This window comes from Neolamprologus brichardi, chromosome 9, assembly GCF_056152115.1.
Source record: "Neolamprologus brichardi isolate AB-2024 chromosome 9, ASM5615211v1, whole genome shotgun sequence".
Lineage (NCBI taxonomy): Eukaryota > Metazoa > Chordata > Actinopteri > Cichliformes > Cichlidae > Neolamprologus > Neolamprologus brichardi.
Window position 1 is genome coordinate 18,952,717 of NC_142112.1, and position 20,685 is coordinate 18,973,401.

General features: G+C 39.6%; 1 protein-coding gene across 4 annotated transcripts in view; it reads left to right on the top strand.

Annotated features, from left to right (window-relative positions):
• Positions 1-20,685, top strand: part of ctnnd2a (catenin (cadherin-associated protein), delta 2a) — a 253,658-nt gene that overhangs the window by 193,086 nt on the left and 39,887 nt on the right. For all 4 annotated transcript variants that reach the window (XM_087846074.1, XM_087846077.1, XM_087846075.1 and 1 more), the window contains 4 exons: positions 9,782-9,899; positions 13,985-14,167; positions 16,830-17,003; positions 20,416-20,566. In XM_087846074.1, the coding sequence (XP_087702200.1) occupies positions 9,782-9,899; positions 13,985-14,167; positions 16,830-17,003; positions 20,416-20,566 (626 nt within the window). The remainder of the gene's footprint in view (positions 1-9,781; positions 9,900-13,984; positions 14,168-16,829; positions 17,004-20,415; positions 20,567-20,685) is intronic.

Genomic DNA, 20,685 nt, shown 5'->3' on the forward strand with positions numbered 1-20,685 from the left:
CATATGTACATGATTGCAAAATGATGTAGGGTGGCCTAGCCAAGTGCACTTACAAACAACCTCATCTATATTCATGGTATTCCGTATGGACAAACTGTGAATTGCACAAATGTCCAGTAACAGAAATCCTCAGTGTGTTCTGTTAACACACCCTCCAACTTTCTGTACCATTGCTCCATTTCCTCGCTGGGGACAGTGGAGCAACTCCAGACTGGAAAAGAGCCAGGCTGCTCTCCGGAATACAAATTATCCATTGAGTTGACCCCAGCTTTATCTAACCCTTATCTCTCAACCTCAAGCACTAGCTCGGCCCACTTTCACCACCAGAGAGGTGATGTTGCATGGCTAAATGTCATTAATGTTAATATTAACTAGTATGCATATCCATCTTTTTTATCCACCGATTAGGTTCTTACAGCTGCAATACAAAAAACAAATATATAATATATTTAATAGGAAACCTAAATAATATGGGTGTGTATAGCTGTACTTGTATCGGTAAAGACTATATGGTACCTAAGTGTGATCATGAAGTTATTCTTCTGTGTAATATTTGTCAATTTGGGTATCATTTGCAGTTATACAGTGCACCACAGACTAGTTTTATATCCTAAATGGGCTATGTATCCTGGGAGCAATACTTAAATTAGACGTATTAATTGAGTTTTTTAAATGCTTCTTTTAAGGCCAAATGAGCTGAGGAGTTTTCATTTCATGCTAAGCACGCTATTCACCTACGGTTGACTATTTAGCCACTTTTAGGAATGTCTGAGTGAAAACAGTGGTGCATCTAAAACATTAGCTCATCCAAAACACAGACAAACACGTTTTCATCTTCAACATCTTTCTATGTTTGCTCCTATAGTTAATTGTAGGAACTTGGTTCTACAGAGAAATTTGTTTGTGTGGGTTTTTGGATTTGTCCAACACAAGACCCAGATCCTTTCTGGTTCTTGGTTTGTTCTTTTAGCTGTTTGTTTGCCACAATAGAGATAGACTTCCTTAAAACTTTGAGAAAAAGTTGTCAGCTTTCATTGATGACATGACGTAGATTTTCAGCAATTTTTCCTCACTAACTCACTAAACCATTTATAGAACTTGAGCGCATGTGTGTGTAGGTACCTAAAGATGCGGGGGAAGAAGACAAATGATGCTGTCACTGTGCTGTTCCACATTGTAAAGTTACAGATCAAATTGTAAAAGGTGCTAAAGGAGAGGGAGTACGAGAGGGCAGAAAAGGAAAAAGTTGGAAAAATTCGAACTGAGAGAATTTAGACATGGAGAATAAGAGAGAGACACTAACACATAGCAGTGAAGGTGTCTCTGCTTCTCTCCAGGGCAGCTTTCTATCTCACCATCTTTTCAGAGGGTTAAAGTGACATAAGACCACAGTGTTCAGGTCTCAGTGTACCTGCAGCTCAATTTCAGACCTCTCACCCCTCTTATTATCTCCTTGATGTGTGTGTTTGTGTGGCTGTGTAGGCGCATGAGAGTCCATATTTCTATGTGTACTTATTGGTCTTGCATGTACAGTGTATGCTCAAGTGTGTATGTGTATGTAAATGCTAATTTGTTTCCACTATAAAGAAAAAGGTGTGCATGAATGTGTGCATTTCTGCATATTTGTTTTTGGCTCCATGCATGACGCCGCGTGTGCAATCAGACTAGCTGAGAGGATTCTTGGTCGCCTACACCAGAATTTTACACACTATTTTAAAGCTCTTTTTGCAATTATTATTTTTGGCAATCAGTGTGTGAAAAAGTATGCATGTTGTAATCAATCAGACTGTCCACTATGGCAAATCCTTCACAGCCCAGCACTGTTTTCCATCTTGTTACGGTGTTATCAAGCCAGACACAAGGTCTTCTCCTCCGTTCAGAGGCTGTTTTACTCCCTGCAGGTTGCTGGTTTGTAGCCAAGCAAGAAAAGAAAACAACGACCTGGTGCCTTACACACACCATTTGTATGCGTTTGCATGTTTTTGTTCTATTCATGAATGCTTTCAGCTCGTTTCCATTCAGACACCCACAGATGTGCGTAGAGGAAAGGACTGATTTTTGGTTGATCGAGAATTAAATGCGTGGTCACGAAAGAGTTTGTTTCCATATTTATTTCATGGGTATTAATAGGTTTGTTTGCATGTGTTCCATCTGGTGATGAACCCTCTGCTGCCTGTGCCCTCAATGACACACATACACACATGGCCAGACATTTATGCAGAGCCACCACACACCAGCTGTTTCAGACAAAGTCACTCAGTAGTCATTTGTTCCTTGAGCAACATTAGAAGACCATCTGTCTTCGGATTCACTCGTGTCCATGTAAATCCCATGATTGTTGCACCAATTTTATAACAACTAGAAAAAGAAAATAAAAGAAAATAAAAGGGATTTGTGTTAAGATCAGTGACTATCAGATTGTTTGCGGAGGTACGCTGTTGCACCCTGGAGTAGAAAATCAATGTCAAATGAAAAATGTATAAGTGTCCTTGTGTTTTTAAAACAGTGCAATTGGTGGAAAACATGTCCAACTAGCAATATTTTAATAGTTGTCAAACCAGCGTCTGCAGACAGCAGGAAGCTTGTTAGTGAAATTTTTCTCACGTACACATGGATGCTACTTTTTTCAGAAAATAATAATGAATTGTTTAGCGTTGTATATAAGCTAATCAACACGTTTAATGGTGGCTATATGCATACGCTGACAAACTAGAGCAATATTATATTCAAATCCTGTATTTTAATTTTGTAGAAAATCAACTGCCTAGTGGTTTAAAGATAAAGCTGTGTGACAGGGTGTTAAAAAACTGCATGATGACCAGTAAACAGTGTGCATAAGTTAACTGTAAGTTGTTTTACCCAGTTGGCTGTGGAAATATGTGTTGTATTTTTATGCCTTTATTAGACACCAACAGCAGAAACCAGAAACTTAACAGTTTATGAATTTCTTGTATACTTCTTGTTGAGTTGTAATAGAAACATTTAATTCGAGTCTTTTGCTCTAATACCCTAAATGTTTTTGTGAAATTGGACCCTTTACACACGTACAAGACACGGACGTGGTGACAGCACTTCTTTATTTTGACATTCGGTTTTACTGTGGTTTTACAATGGGACACAGACACTTGCGCTCCGCTGTCACGGCCGCTCTCCTTCACTCTGACTGTCACTGTGAACATATAAAGAGTCACAATCACATTCACATCTCAGCCACCTGTTCACTCTGCCCCTGCGCTGCCCCGGGAGCTTGCTGCGTCACCCCTCCTCTGCAACCGGCCAGAGACCACACTCACGCCACAGTTTTCTTTGGATTTTGAAGGATTTCTGGGATCTGGGATCTACGGTTAATTAGGTGTGCTTGGTACATCTTCAATTTGATCCCCTTTAATTAACTGTCATGAACGTAATTCATTGTTTTCTCTTTCAGTTTATTCATTCCCTTTTTTTTGTTGAAATTTGATAAAAAATAAAAATATATGCATGCCTTTCTCTGCTTTTACTATTTTGACATTCAATCTTTTTTTCTTGTTTTTCTAAATTTGATTCCCAGAAATCATAATAATATGTCAAAACTTCTCTGCGTGATTCTCCCCACAAAAACTGTTTACTGGAAGGAAGAGAGAACTGACTGAACTTTACCATTTAATGGAAATGTTGCCGTAACTAGAACCAGCAAACAATGAGTTTTTACAAATATTTTAAGCTGCAGTAGTCAAATGTCGTGCTTGTTTGGCACTGCCACTAAACGAACTACGCTGTTACTTCACTGCGGCTAACATTTTGAATGGGATGCTTAATCAAGTTCTGTGTCTTTTTGCTCAGTAGGTAATTATTTAATGATGCAGGCTAATGAGTTAGGCTAAATTAATGAGGAGTGACATCAGATAGGATGAACTGTAAACCTGTAATGGACTCACTAAATAGTAGAGATTACTGGTTAAATTTAAGCAGACACACACACACACACACACACACACACACACACACACGTAATAGAAAACCTTTTCTTTCACTTTAGTGTTTTCTGAAGCCCATGCAGTCAGGCAAAGGTTTTACCGTTTGTGATGCACATGTGCATATATTATGTTACCAGCGTCCCTAGGAAACTGGTTAAAACAAACAAGTTGGTTTAAATCTAATCTATCAAAATATTATTTAATAAAATGGTTTTTTTTCTGCTGAAGAAATTCTGACCTCACTGTTTTCTCACTAAATTATATCTAAGAATAGGTGTGTTGCAGAATGGTGCAATACGTCATGCTTCATTACCACTAGATTAACAGGCACATGTGCACATGAGCCATTAACACAAATGCAGAGAGTTACACACAAACTACACACACACACACACACATACTTGAACCCATCCATGTGCAAAGGCCTATAAATAGCAGACATACAAAAGCTATTAAGCAAAGTATATAGGACATAACCGTATACTTCTAAAAATGACAGTCTGGTCTGATCATCTTAGTATTTCATAAATTACAAAAATGTGGAAAACTTATTTTTTATGGTCTAGCCTTTAAGAGCTTCTTTTTCACTCAGCTGTGCACAGCTGTAAACATGGCAAGGTAAATATGATGTTGGCAGTGTAGCCAGAAGAAACTGTGAAATGTGAAGAGTAACATTTGCTTTATTTTCCTGGAAATCGCTAGTTAGCGGTCCCTTCCTGACGACCTCTTGAACATCATGAAAAACAAGCAATACCAATCAGAAAATGTGTCGTTTATAATTGCAAAGCCAAAATATTGTATAGTTGTGAGTCCATCATTAGATGCTGACTGGCTGAAGGATGAGGGAGTGTGATGGGCTTATGAAAACGTGTCTCAAGGAGGAAAGGCAAACTTTAGTTAAGCTTCTGTCTGTGAGACAGTTGTCAGGAGAGAAAGTTTAGACTAGAGAAAGAGGGCCGTGCCTGTGAGTGATCACATATCATTGCTTGCTTAAGCGTCTACCTTCGTATTATATATGTATACAGGCTAAAAACCTAATATTATAAAAGCTCTCAATAAAAGATTCATGTTGCATTGCTAAGTGTCTTCTCTTCCACTCATGACGGGGGATCATTTAAAAGAACATGATGCAAATCTCTGTAGAAGTCGACATATTCAAGGCTAAAGTCGGTGTTAAAGCAGTAAATAATTCACCCTCCCTCTTTCTCACCCACCTGCCGCCTGTCTTTGCTGCTTAAACATTAGTCAAGGTGAAGTGTTTTCACTGTTATGTTGTTTTATATCAACTTGACAGAGAATAGTTTTCCGTTAAGCGGCATTTCCATCGTGTGCTTGTTTGCCCATTAGCATTCAAAGAGGGTGAAAATGACTTGACCTTCTCTTGGAAGCAGGGAGCCGTGAACGTGAAGTTTTAATTGAGTTCTTGTGTCTCTCCCTTTCTTTTCTCCTTTTCTCATCAGTGCAATATTTGAAAGATCTCATCCCCTAGACTAGTGATCTCCTTATTATGGCACTATGATAGATGAACTTGAAGAAGTTCAAACTATACCAAGGTGTTGTCTCATTTCGTTTCTGACATTTCAGATTTAAAAGAATGATATTTAAACTGGTGTCACCACTCTTTAATATTTGTTTTGTTTGTTTGTCGTCTTGCTCCTTCACCAGTTGTCTGAGCCCACATAGTACATCCTCTATAAAGTGCTATATAGTTACAGAAAATGTGTGACCTGTTACCTTGCACTAGTGTATGTTCACGCTCTTTAATCTTTGAAGGACTTCCACAAAAGGTTTTTTGACAGTTGTTGTAGTTTCTGGCTTTGCCTATCTAATCTGCATCTAACTCTTTGGGTAGTTGGGGGGATAGTGGCTCAAGAGTTGGGAGTTCGTCTTGTAATCGTAAGGTTGCCAATTCGAGCCCCGGCTCGGACAGTCTCGGTCGTTGTGTCCTTGGGCAAGACACTTTACCCGTTGCCTGCCGGTGGTGGTCAGAGGGCCCGGTGGCGCCAGTGTCTGGCAGCCTCGCCTCTGTCAGTGCGCCCCAGGGCGGCTGTGGCTACAATGTAGCTTGCCATCACCAGTGTGTGAATGTGTGTGTGAATGGGTGGATGACTGAACGTGTAAAATGCTTTGGGGTCCTTAGGGACTAGTAAAGCACTATACAAATACAGGTCATTTTACTTAATAGCACATTCTTCTTCTTTTTGTTGATAAGCTGTGGCTGGAAAACTGTGAAGGTGCATTAAAGGTGCTTTAAATATTCCATAGCTTTTCTTTTAGAGTCATTTCTGGGTCTGTTTACAAGTGTGCTTTCCTTTTGTGAAGATTAGATTTCAGTGAAACTTAGACTTCCAGATGGCCTTGCATTATCTTAAAATACTTAAATATTTGATCTAGAATTCATAACTGAATCCATGACAACAAGCTGCCTGGTCCCTGAGATATTGAATCAAGACCAAATCATGTTCCACAGTGGCAATGAGCACGGTCTCCTTAAAAGCTGAATTTAGTATTTGATTTTTGAATTTAGTCTGCACTAAATTGTGTGTCTGCTCTTACTGTGACCAGAAAACTTTGTCTTTATTTTATTTGTCCAGGGTGAGTCATTCTAGTGGATCTGGTCTTTGCCTATATATCTTCATTTGCAAAACGTATTTCCTTTTCTATTTTGAACAGCCAAGGCTTTTTGCTGGGACACCTGCCATGTTGATCATCTTTGGACTATGTCTATATAACTGTTTAAACATAAACCTTGACAGCAGCGGTTACAAGGGGTTGTTGCACATCCTCTTGTTAAATTTATGTGTTTGGCCAGATCTTTTCTTGAATAAAACACCTCTTTTTCTCTGCAGGTCAACACATAATAATAGTAAAGTCAATAGTAAAGAGAACACCAAACCGTAAATGTTTTAAAAGCACTAGTTTGATGTGTCCCACTCATTTTCCAAACACAGATATCAAGTGTGAAACTACTATAGATTTGGTGGCTTTGAATGTATGTAGATGTGTTGATTTATCATGTAACTGAGCTGCTTTCTAACAACCAGCAAATACATATAGTGAAGAAACACAGAAGCCAATATTCAAATGGTTTCATTGTAACTGAAAGCCAGAATGAAGTGGGGTGAGGATGTTGCCATCTTAATGTGGAGCTATTATGCTCCAGTAACAGACATTATCTAGTGCAGCCTGATCAGGTACTTAAGTAAAAAAATAGAGAAGTACAACATAGAAGAGCCACCTCCACTGGACAAGACTCAGCTGTTCATCTGCATCTTAAGGACAAGGGTCACTCCTGCAAGGATGCCAATGATGACATTTTGGACAGAGAAGAAAGATGGTTTGAAAGAGGAGTGAAAGAAGACATCTATGTCCACTGTGAACGACCAACTGTCTGCCATCTATAATCCAGTTTTGAGATCCCCACTTACATCCTGGGCCTTCTGACCTCAGTAAGGCTACGTCCACACTAATGCGTTTTCGTATAAAAGCACATCGTTTTCTCTCCGTTTTAGCCTCCCGTCCACACTGAGACAGCGTTTTCGCTCATGGAAAACGCAGCGTTTTCAAAACGCCCTCGAAAACGCATACATTTGAAAACGGTGCTTTCGCGTCGCAGTGTGGACAGCGAAAACGCCGACTTTCTAAAACGATGACACATGTAAGTCATATGATGTCATGTGACCAATTAAACTAAGATAGCAGAGAGCATTATACACAGGGGTGCACATAAGTGGTCCGCAGGTGCGGAGTGGTTGCAGGAAGTGAGCTGGCATTTGTTTGAAGCCAGCTCACCTCCTGCAACCACTTTTCCGAGAATACGCGCTTCTTTTGCGGCTCCTTCCGACATTTCTTCGGAGGTGGAGGAACACCAAAGTAATTGCTTAAAGGAGCTTGCTTCTTCGACATCTTTAAGAGTTCTAAACAAATGTCTGTCCTCCTCCAGAAAATATTATGTACGCAAACGCGCGTTGCAACTTCTTATCTGGTGCGCGTTGTTTATTTTGACAGCGCATGCGCACTTGCGGACCACTTATGTACAGCCCTGATTATACAGCAGTTGTTTTGTTTGCTCTCAATTTTGACAGCCCTATTAAAGATTAATATCAGTCTGCACATGCTCCAGATAGCTTTTCTTCAAATTCTTTAACTCTCACTAGCTTTTGCAACTTTGTACTTTTGTGTTACTTGCAGCAACAACTCCACCTCATTGTTAGTCCATTTAAAAAACTCGCCGCGACTTTTGAAAGAGCCGGAAAGTAAATAAGCAGTAGACAGAAATTAGGCAGGTCGAGTCTTCTTGCGTTTCACGCATGCGCAGTAGTGGAACGTAAGCATTTTCGGACGTTTCAATGTGGACGCGCAACTCTGTGAAAACAACTGAAAACTCTAGTGTGGACGCGGAGCCTTTTCAGATCGTTTTCAAATCTAACCAGGCTAGTGTGGACGTAGCCTAAATCACGTGATATGATGGGGCTAGGTTTTACAGTGGGTTCACCCGAAACCTTGGCTGATTGTGACCTTTTTCACACCTTGGCTCGTGTGATTAGACAGAGGATCAATAGGGGGTCCATGACCCTCTTGGGGACACTCCCATGGGGCTCAAAATTTGGGACCAGTTGCTCTTAGAACTGAAGAGTCCAGACGCTTTTCTTTCCAAGCTCTTTAGACTACTATGGCCTGGATGACTGAGAACCTTCACAGACAAAAATAGAAGTAGAAATCGATGTTTGTCTCATACGTTCTCACTGACAGACAGCTACACACATGCTAAACCGATTGTGACTCTAACACTATTTGTCAGCATTGGTAACTTTTTTCTGTTAGTGTATAGCTGAAGGCCTGAAATGATATGGAATATGTGTTATTAATGTAAAGTTTATTATACTGAATTTACATAAATTATACTTCATAATTAATCTGCATGCACTGCGGTGACTCACTGCAATGTAATTGTTGTGCAGTTTGGTCTGTGGCTAATGATGAGTCACCTAAAAACAGAGTTTCTTTTTCATTATGTTCTTGTGTCTGTCTTTGTGTTGTTGTTGTTTTTGCATGTTGTTTCCCTGCTTTTCTAAATCTGTGCCAAAATGTGGGACATTTGCTAGATTGTGTCAATGTTTCGTGATATGCTGGGGGTTTTTTGTGTGAACTGAGCATCAAAGTGATTATTTCAGGCAAGTATAATATTATTTTTAGCTCATGCTGCTCACCTCAGTTTCATTTTCTATTTTATTAACGCAGACAAATGAGTCACTGTCTCGTACAAAGTGTTTCTGTACCACAGGCAGTTCCTTGTTGAAACCCAAACAAATCCAGCCCAACGCCCACCTGAACTTCCAGTTCAATCAAAATTCAATTCATTATTTCTGTGCATCATATTGGCAAAGCTGCTAATAATATACTGAACAATATTGTCAAATTATCAAAGCAGCGTTGGTGTGATTGTTGGCTGTGAAGTTCAGCCACAAACTGTCTGACTAAAGTGGCTTTTTTTTCCCTTTCCTGTTTTTTGGACTCAAGTCAAGTGCTTTAAATTGAAGTGAGCCTTCAGGGCATAGATTGAGATGTAGCCAGAATTTTAATGCTCCGTTTTCAATTGTTTAGTTTAGGGAGAAGTGCCAGGTTTCCCAGTATCTGTTTCTCTCTCTCTCCCTCTGCCTCTACACAGCTTTTATTACCAGCTTTCTTTTTCTTTCATCTGTCATCCTGTCTCATCTTCCCTCCTCAATCAGCTCTCTTTCTTTCCCCGTGTATTTGGCAAACGCATAAGCATATACAGAGAAAAGCGCACTCTCCAACCAGTTGTTGTCATATGTGTGTTGCAGGAACGTAAGCTCAGCAGGTGAGGAGGCGAGACGAAGGATGAGGGAGTGTGATGGGCTGACAGATGCTCTGCTCTACGTTATCCAGACCTCTCTGGGCAGCAATGAGATCGACAGCAAGGTGCGACTCTGAAAATCTTAGCTTGTGTTTGTAACTTAAATTGTTCATTTTCAGGCTAAATTACAAAGTGTCTCATATCCTCCTTTTATCACAGACAGACACAAACTGCAGAAATCCTTTTAGCACACAGGAGGAAACAAAACAAATGACTGCACCTCTTTTCACTGCCAGCAGCCACAAGGAAGAAAAGTTGTAGTTTTCAACAAGTGTTCAGCTCATCAATATGAACTCTTTAGGGCAAATTAAAATGCCCAGATTCAAAGTATTGCAACATTTCTACCTGCCAGTTAAGCTCTGCCTGTAGTCAAAGTTGTGTAGGTTTAGATTCACTTTGCATTTTTCTGTATGAGGCCATGTTCATGTTGGCGTGCAGTGTATGTATGTGTGTTCATGTGGCAGTACATGTGGGCCAGTCAATACTACTGTACATAAACAGTGTTGTGGATGGCTGACTTCTCAAGGTCTCCCTGTCTCCCAGCCTTTTCTAAATAGCTATCCTTAATCACTGTTTAACTGCCCGCCCTTCTCCACTGTTTAACTGCAGTCACCAGAGGAGGACTTCTGCCACCACAGTAACAAAGACTGATTGGCAGAGAAACCACCAAGCGGTCGCTGTTACAGTAGCGGTACACATTAGCCATGTGCTCATTTGGTACACTGTCTGCCTTTTCCCTTTGTTGTTTTTTCTCACCTGCTCTGTGCACACTATGGTTTCCTCCCTATCTGCTTGTTGAGTTGGAACAGTCTTGGCCTGCCATTGAAATACTAAAAAATATATCTATTTATTTTGACTACTTTGGTAAAATTGATCCCATAAGACACAACAGCTGGCACTGTTCAGAGATGTAAGCTGTTCAAGTAGCATAACAGGGTCATATTCGTAAATTTTAAAGTGGCTGGCAGCAAAAGTTGTAAATGTCCTTTGTATTTGTGCATTTTTCACACATTTCAGATCTTAAAATAAAGTTCTATAAAAGACAACATGAGTACAAACATTTACTTAGGGAAAATATAACCCCTTTAAAACAGTATCTATCCATTAAACACAACTGACTGTGCCTATTTAATCTGCAGCAGCTTCAACCAAACATGTCTGGTACCTACAGTGGGTGACCTTGCTGTAGAGGAATTTTGGTTCACTTTTCTTTGCAGAATTGTTTAAATTACACATCACACAGAGCTTCTTTCAAGCATGGACTGTAGAGATAAAATTCCTGCTAAGGCATTTAAATAAGATTCAACTTTAACCAGGCCATTTAAAAACCTCTGCTTTGGATTATTGTCTTGCTACATTGACCAAATTTCTCTCGAGCTTCAGATAATAGGCTGGTGACCTTACACGTTCATTTACATATTTATTCTCCAAAGAGTAGAATTTGTAGTCCCATAATCAACTTACAACTTCAGAGTATGTATTTTTAAACGTATAAATAATTTAATCACGATGCGCTCTGTTTGCTCACGATGTCCTTGTGCTTTAATAAACCTTTTTTGAACATCTGCAAATATTTGGTGACAAACACAGAAAATACAGTAAATTATAAAGGGGGCGTGAGAATAAGCAGATATAGATATGGTTGTATGGGACTGTTGAAGTCAAAACTGTAAAATTACATTTTATAAACCATTAATAATGAGGAATTTCATCAAATATAAAAGATAATAATATGTAATTATGGTCGATGCTGCACAGTAGGACCATGCATGTAACTGAAGAACTCACATATACAAAAAACATATTGTTGATTAAGGTATTGCTTCGAGGTGACTCTGTTATTGTGTTTGTATTGATGGGTGATCAGTGTCTTCTAAACAAATTGCCTTAAAAAGCATGTTTACAGCATGTAATCTCATTTACTAGAATAATATGAATGAAAATGGATGAAATGAAAATAATTAATAAAGGTGCAGTGTCTTTCCTAACCTGCCCTGTTGCAACACTGTTGCCGGGGTAAATAACTGTGCCGTTCAGACAACACTGTAAGAGTAAGTCTTTTTCTTTAAGACCGGAACTTATGACCAAGAACGATGTCAGCTATCTTAGGCAGCTTGATAACAGCTCATAACTTAAGTCTTAAGGCACAATGTAATATAGCTGATGCATTACAATAGCAGTGCTTGTTATTGTTTTTAACTACAAACTCTGTGGTTCGGTAGATATGCCTTTACTGATCTTAATTATGGATTCACAGTGATGTGATGGTGTAATAAATATACCATCACATAATCCATGTCACAACAGCACTGCTGAAATGCAGGCGCTTGTGTTTATAACTTAGCTTTAAATCACTACAACGTACAGCACAATAGTTAAAGAAAGCTGATTTGGACAAGGATAGAGCCAACACCTTACCTTTAGTTAACATCAAACATTAACACTGAATACTAAATTTCTTGAGGTTTTGACCTCCTGTGAATGATTAAAAATTCATTTTTAATGTTTTATATTGTGCCTGTACAATAGGTTTTCTGTTTCTTTGCCCTCTGTGCAACACTTTGTTAAAGCTATAGGTGTTGATTCTATTTGAACTGTTTCAACATGGCCTTCTGCTCGTGACGTGTTCAATAATTGTGGACAGAGAAACATTAGATCTGAGGAGTGGCCACTATAGATACTGTATATAATGTGACATAGCTTAAGCACTAAAGAAAATCTCTAGATTACTGCCATTCTGCTCTACACAAGGCACAGAAGCAATTAAGTTTTAAGGACATTTAATCAGGTTTCCCACTATATAATAGCACACTGCCAGGAGTCAATTAACTTAGCAGACACACTAATTGAAATTGATGGTGCAAGACTGAATAGTCTAGGCCCATCATTCTACGTACACAGCCAATATAATGCTAATATATAATATTGAGATTTAACAGCCTACATTTAGTGTGTCTCATTGCATAGGGAAGCTTACTGGATGCCTGTTATGTGTGGAATTCCAGCTTCTAAGACTCTAGGCTGGAAAGCGCATAAAGGTCATAAATACATGAACAATGAATTCTAGCTTTGGTGTTACAAAAGTTTCCTGTCACAGTTTGGAGTGCATAACTTCTGTGTTCCTGAGAGAACCGTAAATCCCACCCAGGTGTAGAGGTGCTGATCTGTAACTGACCCCGACCTCTGACCTTCCTGCTTTGACAAGACATATAACAGAATCCGTTTACCTGGCAACTTCATTTCCCTGCACAGTGCACCTAGAACCAAAAGGGTACGGAAGAAATGTGAAATAATAGATCGAAATCCGAAATGTCACAGCAAATTGTAAATAAAATGTAACTTCTCCTACATCGCTCCATAATAACGTGAGAATAGAATTTCAAATATGACTGCAGCTCACTGGAGTGAGACATTGTTTTGTTTGCAGCATCTCTTGAGGGTGTTCAATTACACTCCTTAGTTGTTTTTGTCTAAACCAACAGTCAGACTGAGTGAAGATTGATGATTTGTCTTTGTTAATTTCCACTCTGTTGACTTGATGTCTCCCCTTTGTCAGCGACGCACACGTATGCAAGTGCACACAATCAGTTAAAGAAACAAAACAGAACACACACACTTAAGAAGAGACAATATACACTATTAGAGAATCGGCTTTCCTTCAGACTCAAGAGTACACGCATGTTCTCTGGCTACTGGGTGAGCCTCAAAACTTCATGTTTAATGGGGCGTGATATAATATATTGGGTTTGTCATTTTTCCTCATTTACCTGAGTTTCTGCTAATCTCATTTCAAAGTCAGAGCTAACAATATGCAGAAGAATATTACTTGTGAGATTATTGTTGTTCTTTCCTTTTCCTCTCCCTCTCACTTGCCGTCCCCCTCCCTGTCTTTCACCCTCTCCATCTGTCTGGCTCCTGAGTGCGGGTGGAAGGCTGATAGTGTAAAAGTGAGCGAGTGGGTGGTTTTTATTACTGTTCTTTGAATTTGAGTTTGCTCGGTGTTTTCAGAGATGTTTCATTAAATGGCATCAAACACAAATCTTCAATCTCAACTTTTTTTTTAATTTAAACCTCTCCCTTTATTGATCTCATCTTATTTCTCTCCACCTTCTCTTCCGCCTTCATCTCTCCCATCTCGCTCTGTTCGCAGACTGTGGAGAACTGTGTTTGCATCCTGAGGAACCTGTCATACCGACTGGCTGCTGAGACATCTCATGGTCAGCAAGGGGGGTTGGAAGAGCTGGATGGCCTGCTTTGTGACGCCAATGGTCGCGATGGAGAGAGCTCTGGTTGCTGGGGCAAGAAGAAGAAGAAAAAGAAGGGAGCTGACCAGGTAAAGACACAGAAAGTAGGAGCTAACCAGATGTTGTGAGCAAGTTAAACAAGTTTTAAAAAAAAAAAATAAATTGAATGTCTGAAACCTGCCGCACATCCCTTTCAGCAGGGATCTGCAGTTAAATGCAAATCAGTTTCTCTTCAAGGTTATCTGAAAAGCATTGGTTTCTTTTCAAATTAACTGGCTTGTGTTAGGTTTTATTTCTGCTCTTTAACTTTATATATAATTGAGTCTTTGTGACCTCAACTTTCTTTTAAAGGCTTCAACATTCAGCTTCTTTTAATTTCCTAAATACCTCAACACAGACACAGGCCTAAAGTATGCAAACACAGACCTTACTTAGTTAACCAGATGGACCAGAAGTAAATTTGAGGCCCAAACCAAACTAGATATCAAGAATATGTCTCTATTTTATTTGTTGCTGACCAGTGATGATCCATTCAATGCTCTGGCAAAGCTGTGTTTAAATGAAATGAAAATATTAGTAAACTAAATTTGAAAAGAATTTGAGGCCAAATTTCAACCATCAAAGCAAAGCAGTCAGTACTGCCAGGAGGGAATACACACTGATGAATAGAGGGATACATAATGGGAAGTAGCAAAAGGTCAAACCCCAGAGGTATACACTATAAAACCCTATGAAAATGAAGCAGGGATAGTAGTTAGTGGGAGGCTGACAGACTGAGAAAGTCTAGAGTTGAAGCCAAGAGAGAGAGATAGAGAAAACAAGTTAAGATCGGAAGATCAGGGAGCCTGAACTTGACCAAAACAATCCTAATGAACTACTGAAAAATGTTTTCCTGGAATTGTTGATATTTTGTGTAATCTGCATTTTTTTAGGTATTTAGCAGTCTGACTATATGACTTCATTTTTAAAGTATTTTAAATAACTGATATATAAAAGGCACGCCTGATTTAATTGTGCTAATCTCTTTTGAAGGTTTTCTCCTATTGTATTGCTGCTCTGCTTTCAGGGTTTCTGGTGTATTTGAATTGACATTGTAGTGGTGCAGGTCTGACCACTTGTACTGCAGGATTAGCACGGACCTCAAACTTTCTCAAAAAAGCAAATGTGTTCAAGCCTGTAGACAAGGCAGCGGGCCAGCATGCTTGTTATTCCTTGATGTTCACAGGGTTTTTGCACTGTGGATTTTTCCCCCAGGGGGAAGGCTGTGATCGAGGAGTTTTTCTTCAACATCCAAACGCATTTCAGGGAGAAAAGTTGGCACAGATGTTTTTGGACGCACTAACACATTCTTTTTTCTTCATTCATCTTATTCACCGAACCCTCTATTCCCCCACAAATCACTCCTCTTCTCCAAAGTAAAACTTAAGTTGAAGATAAAACATTTTGACACAGTGGAGGAGATCCGGCTTGCATCAGAGATGCAAATAAGCAAATACTCAAAACAGGAAGTCCAAGATGAAAAGGTTAATAACACCATACTGAAGTAAATGTATTTTAAAATGCTATTTTAGGGCATTTAGCAACATATATCTGTGTGTTAAATATGTAGAATGGCTATTGTGAATCATCTGATGCTCCTTTGTGTAGTGCTTTAATCTATGCTTTGAGTTTTATGATTTCTTATCGAATCTGTACATAGATAAAAACAGATAGTGGCACTCAGTTGCACACAAACACACACATGCCACAGTGCTTCTTTCAAGATATACACTAGCTTGGTTTACCTTGAGACAAGAAGAGGAGAGGATGCAGTAGAGCGAAACCGAGAAGGTCGATAGGGAGAGGAAAAACTGAGAACTGGAAAGAGCGGGACGGAAACAGAATAAGAAATTAGGAAAAAGGGTCAAGCATGCAAGAAAGAGACAGAGAAATCAGGAGAGAGAGGCAGAGAGAGAGAGAGAAGAATTAAAAGGAGGAAAAATCGGGGAAAGATATAAATGACATGCAAGAGAGAATTAAGAGGAAGAGAGCTGGTGTATGCCTACATGAAAAAGGTGTGGGTATGTCAGCCAACAAAGAAGTTCAGACATCAAGAAAGGCTCCTCTGTAATGAAAAAAGACAAAGATGAAGTGAGAAATAGCTGTAAAGCTTTATGTTTATTGCTCAAAGCAAATGTAGCAGTGAAACATTCTCTCATAGTGTCTTCTCCTTCTGCAGCTCTCACTGTCGTTTCAGATCATACATCTCCCTTCTATCTAAGCCCTTCAACACCTTTATCGCTATTCATCCATCCATCACTATTCTTAAGCTGACAAGGAGTGATTTACTCAGTGTCTCGGTAACTTTTCTAATAGGTCAGGGTGTACCAGGGGCAGTGCATTTCGCTATTCTCATGTGAATTCAGTCACTCTGACATAAAAAATGTGTTTAGATCCAAAAGCAAGTTCATTCAGATTTCTTATGCAGGTTTTTATAGAATCACTGTAAGCTTTGCATGGAAGAACAGAAAAAGGAACATCCTACGATTTCACAGTCACTTATTTCTCCTAGAATTGGTGAAAAATGTCATTAAACTGTTCAACCACACTGAAGAGGTGCTGTTTTTTGGTTTTAAACAAAGTAAACAGTTTCCTAAAGGGTAAAACAAAATGTGATTGTGAGAATGGAGTTAACGGTTTCCTTAAAGTATTTCTTCATGAATATAAATTAACATTAAAAAAAGCTATTTTACTCTGTCTCATCTCTCACAGTGGGATGGCGTGGGCCCCTTTCCCGACACGGCAGAGCCCCCCAAAGGAGTTCAGATGCTGTGGCACCCCACCATCGTCAAGCCCTACCTCACCCTGCTGTCGGAATGCTCCAATCCTGACACTCTAGAGGGTGCAGCTGGGGCTCTGCAGAACCTGGCTGCAGGCAGCTGGAAGGTAATGCTAGATTTGAGATGCTTTTCAAAATTGTTTGCCTTGTTATATTATATTGTCAAATATAAATTGTCGAATTATACAACCACAGATGAGTATACAACTGCAAGTGCAGATGTGTTTAGCTTGTCCTAACACACAGTGGCTGTGCAGTGAATGCAGAGACACACTTTACTAATTGCACACAGGGCTTGTGCTCTGAAAAAACATAGATAAACGTGCATATTCACATTATATGTTGGACAAAATACTTAAGTATGCATGTATAAGCTGAATGTGTGCAAGTAAACTGTGTGAATATGCATGCCTGGTGCTAAGAGCTTCATTGTATACAGTCAAACGCAGCAAAACCTATGAAAAGTCTTCTGCCTCCATAACCACATAGGTTAAAAAAAAGGTAATTTTCTTTTGAATTAATAATCTTTTTGCTCACTGCAGCATCCTGCTGACTTATTATTTTATATAATAATAAAATATTTTATTTAATATTTTGAGTTCGGTCTCGTGTTTTTATGTCTTCTATGTAATGCAGTGTTGCACGTTGCTCAGTAGGAATGTAATTACTGTAATAATGTAAATGCTCCAAACCTGTACACACAGGGAGTAGAGCCAGGGTTCAACAACAGGCAACCGACGGAGGCAGCTAGATGGTAATAATGTATGAGTCATGTCATATTGGAGAGCACTGGTGGGGGCAGCTGTAGCCTTGAGGGAGGTTTATATAAGGGTAAAAGGCAGAAAGTGTGTGGGTATAATCTTAGCTTGACCTTAATAAAATAAAATAAAAATAAAAATAAAAACTGCGCCAGACATTGTTGGTCATAAATAGACTATGTGAGAAACTTAATGGAAGTATTTATTTGATCCAAAAAATGCAGTTTATGAAAATATGAACTCAAAGGGGAGTGACAGACAGGGGAGACACTGTGAGAGTATGCTTCAGTGGACCTGTAGATGTGTATGGGATGTGTTTGTAACTCATTTTGAATTGGTATTTCCATCGACAGTAGAGTAGACAGTCAGTCGGAGCATGACAGGTATAGAAGAGGGGGTCTCTAGAATAATCAAAGGTGGAGGAGGAGAAGGAAATGATGGGGGTGGGTTGTCTTAAGGGAATCACACGTTTGAAACTCAGCACAAAAAGTAAGGAAACTTGAATTTGGTAGATTTTTCTTTGTTGTAAAAATGCTTCTTGGTAATAAATCTTATACTATTGGAAAGCCAGTGTATTTCCCCTTAAATTGTGCCACCTTTGTAAGGAAAATCCGGTTGTGAGTTGATGTTATTGACTCTTTGTTTTGAGCTTGTGGTACCCCAGGTGCTGACAAACAGGTGCCTGATTGTCAGCACCTGTGAACAAGGACACTGCTACAGCGGTCAGTTGGTGTCTGCTCTAAACACTCCACATTTGACTGATCTGGATGGGACCTGTGCCATAGGGCAGCTTCAAGTGAGGCCTAGCGCCATCTCCAAGTTAAAGGCCAAGTTCCATATAACAGGGAATTTTGGAGACAGGCCGTGAAGTTGGTGTCTCAAGAAAAGAACACCACAAGAAGACCGTTTCCTCACCCCCTCAGCACATAAGCAGTCTTCTACAGATTTGTAGTCTTGTCTCTCAGGACCATTTGGTTGACGGCTCTCTACCCAGACTATCTGGAACAGACTGCACACTGCCAATCTCTGGTCTCATAGGGCTGCCAGAAGGCCTGCAATGACTGCCCTTCATTGCACTGGTGTAGGGAACATGTGCTGACATCAGTGCATGTTGCTAACACCTGAACATGTGGGTGAATTTTATGTTCAGTGATCAGTCAGGATTCTTCCTACACCAGTTGGATTGTAGGGTCAAAGTGTAGAGAAGATATTGCTGCAGTCTGGGACTGAAGTCTTCCAAGAATACCCTCAAAGATCGCCCCCACAGAGCGTGGTTTATAAGAGACTACCTCCAGAATTTGGGAGTGGAGATAAAGGAATGGCCTGCCTCCAGTCCTGACCTCAACCCCACTGAATACTCATGTGATCAGCTTTTGCTCACCGTTCATGCCAGAGTGACCAACACAACCACGCTGGATGACTTGCAACAAATGCTGTTTGAAGAATGGGAGGCCATCCCACAGTAGTGTGTAACCAAACTGGTGACCAGCGTGAGTTTGAGGTGCAAGGCTGTTATGGCTCTGTGTGGTTCTTCCACATGCTCGTCTGTTGTTAAGTGAATAAATTATTAAATTTCCAATGTGTCGTGTTTATTCATCCTTTAATCATTCAATCCAGAAAATGAAACCAAACAAGTGTCAATAGCAGAGTAAAATGTTTTAAGCAGAAAAGACTGCAAATTTTTCATGGGTGCAACCCACACGCTCAACTCTACTGCTCAAATGCATTTTCCTTACAAATGTGGCACTATTTAAGGGAGAATAAACAAGCTTTCCAACAGTGTAAGACTTATTGCCAAGAAGCACTCTTAGAACAAAGAAATATTCAACCAAACACAAATTTTCATTACTTTTTGTGTTGCGTTTATTTTACAAGAGCCTAACTGTATGAACGTGTGTGTGTTTGTGTTTACATGCATGTATTGTTCTGTTTTCTCCTGTTGTGTTTTTAACTTCATTGTCAGTATTCTTATAATTAAATTAGAGCTGCTATCAGTTTGTGAAGAATTAGTGTTGGCACACTAAACTCTGCCCACGTAAGTCTTACCAAAGATCATTTCAATCCATAGGTAAAATATTTCCTTATATATTATTTAGTTTGTAAACAGAACTGTGTTTTAACTTTTACATGTTGTGGAAAGATCAATTATAAAAGTGACAGAAACTTTCAGCCTCACACTTCAACCACTTCTACCGATTCTTGGGCGTTTCAGTACCTCCCCAATTGTCTGCAATTGACCCATAAGGCAGATGCATTTGAGCTGTTCAGGGTTGAGTGGCCCATTTGAGGGTACCTTGATAGTTGTTGAGGGAAGATAGAGAGGTCTCCAGGCTTAAAACTCCTCTGGTTGGTTCATATAATTCTCCCTCTCACAGTATATTACTTGTGACACAGCGTAATGCGTCAGTTGCTGAATATAACATCTCCCATTTGACCACTGAGCTCTTTCTGCCTCTTTCCTTTCTTTCCTACACTAACCACTTTACTCAAAGGAAATCTATGGGGTGTAAACAATTTCATATAAAGCACCCATGACAATTTTATTAAGCAAAACACTGTTATCCTAATTTCACATTGCAGTCTCTTTTTTGTTGTTTTTTTTACATGGTACTAATTAATTGTTATTTTGCTGGTGTTCTTCTATTTAACTTTTATTTAAAATCCTCTTGTGCAAGATTAAGTGTAAATATACTCCTTCTTTATGGTCGTTGGACGTTAACACTGTGAACACTAACTCTTTCCACTTGTGTTTTCTTGTCAGTGGTCAGTGTACATCCGTGCTGCTGTCCGTAAGGAGAAAGGCCTTCCCATCCTAGTGGAATTATTGAGGATAGACAATGACAAAGTCGTGTGCGCTGTCGCCACTGCTCTCAGAAATATGGCTTTGGACATCAGGAACAAGGAGCTCATTGGTGAGTACTGATAAAAAACTTATCCAAGGGGTGGGGTGAGGCACCCGTGAATTTGTCACTGGCTTACAAACGTTGGATGCATGTCATTAATTTAATCTCAAATGATATTCTGGTCTGTT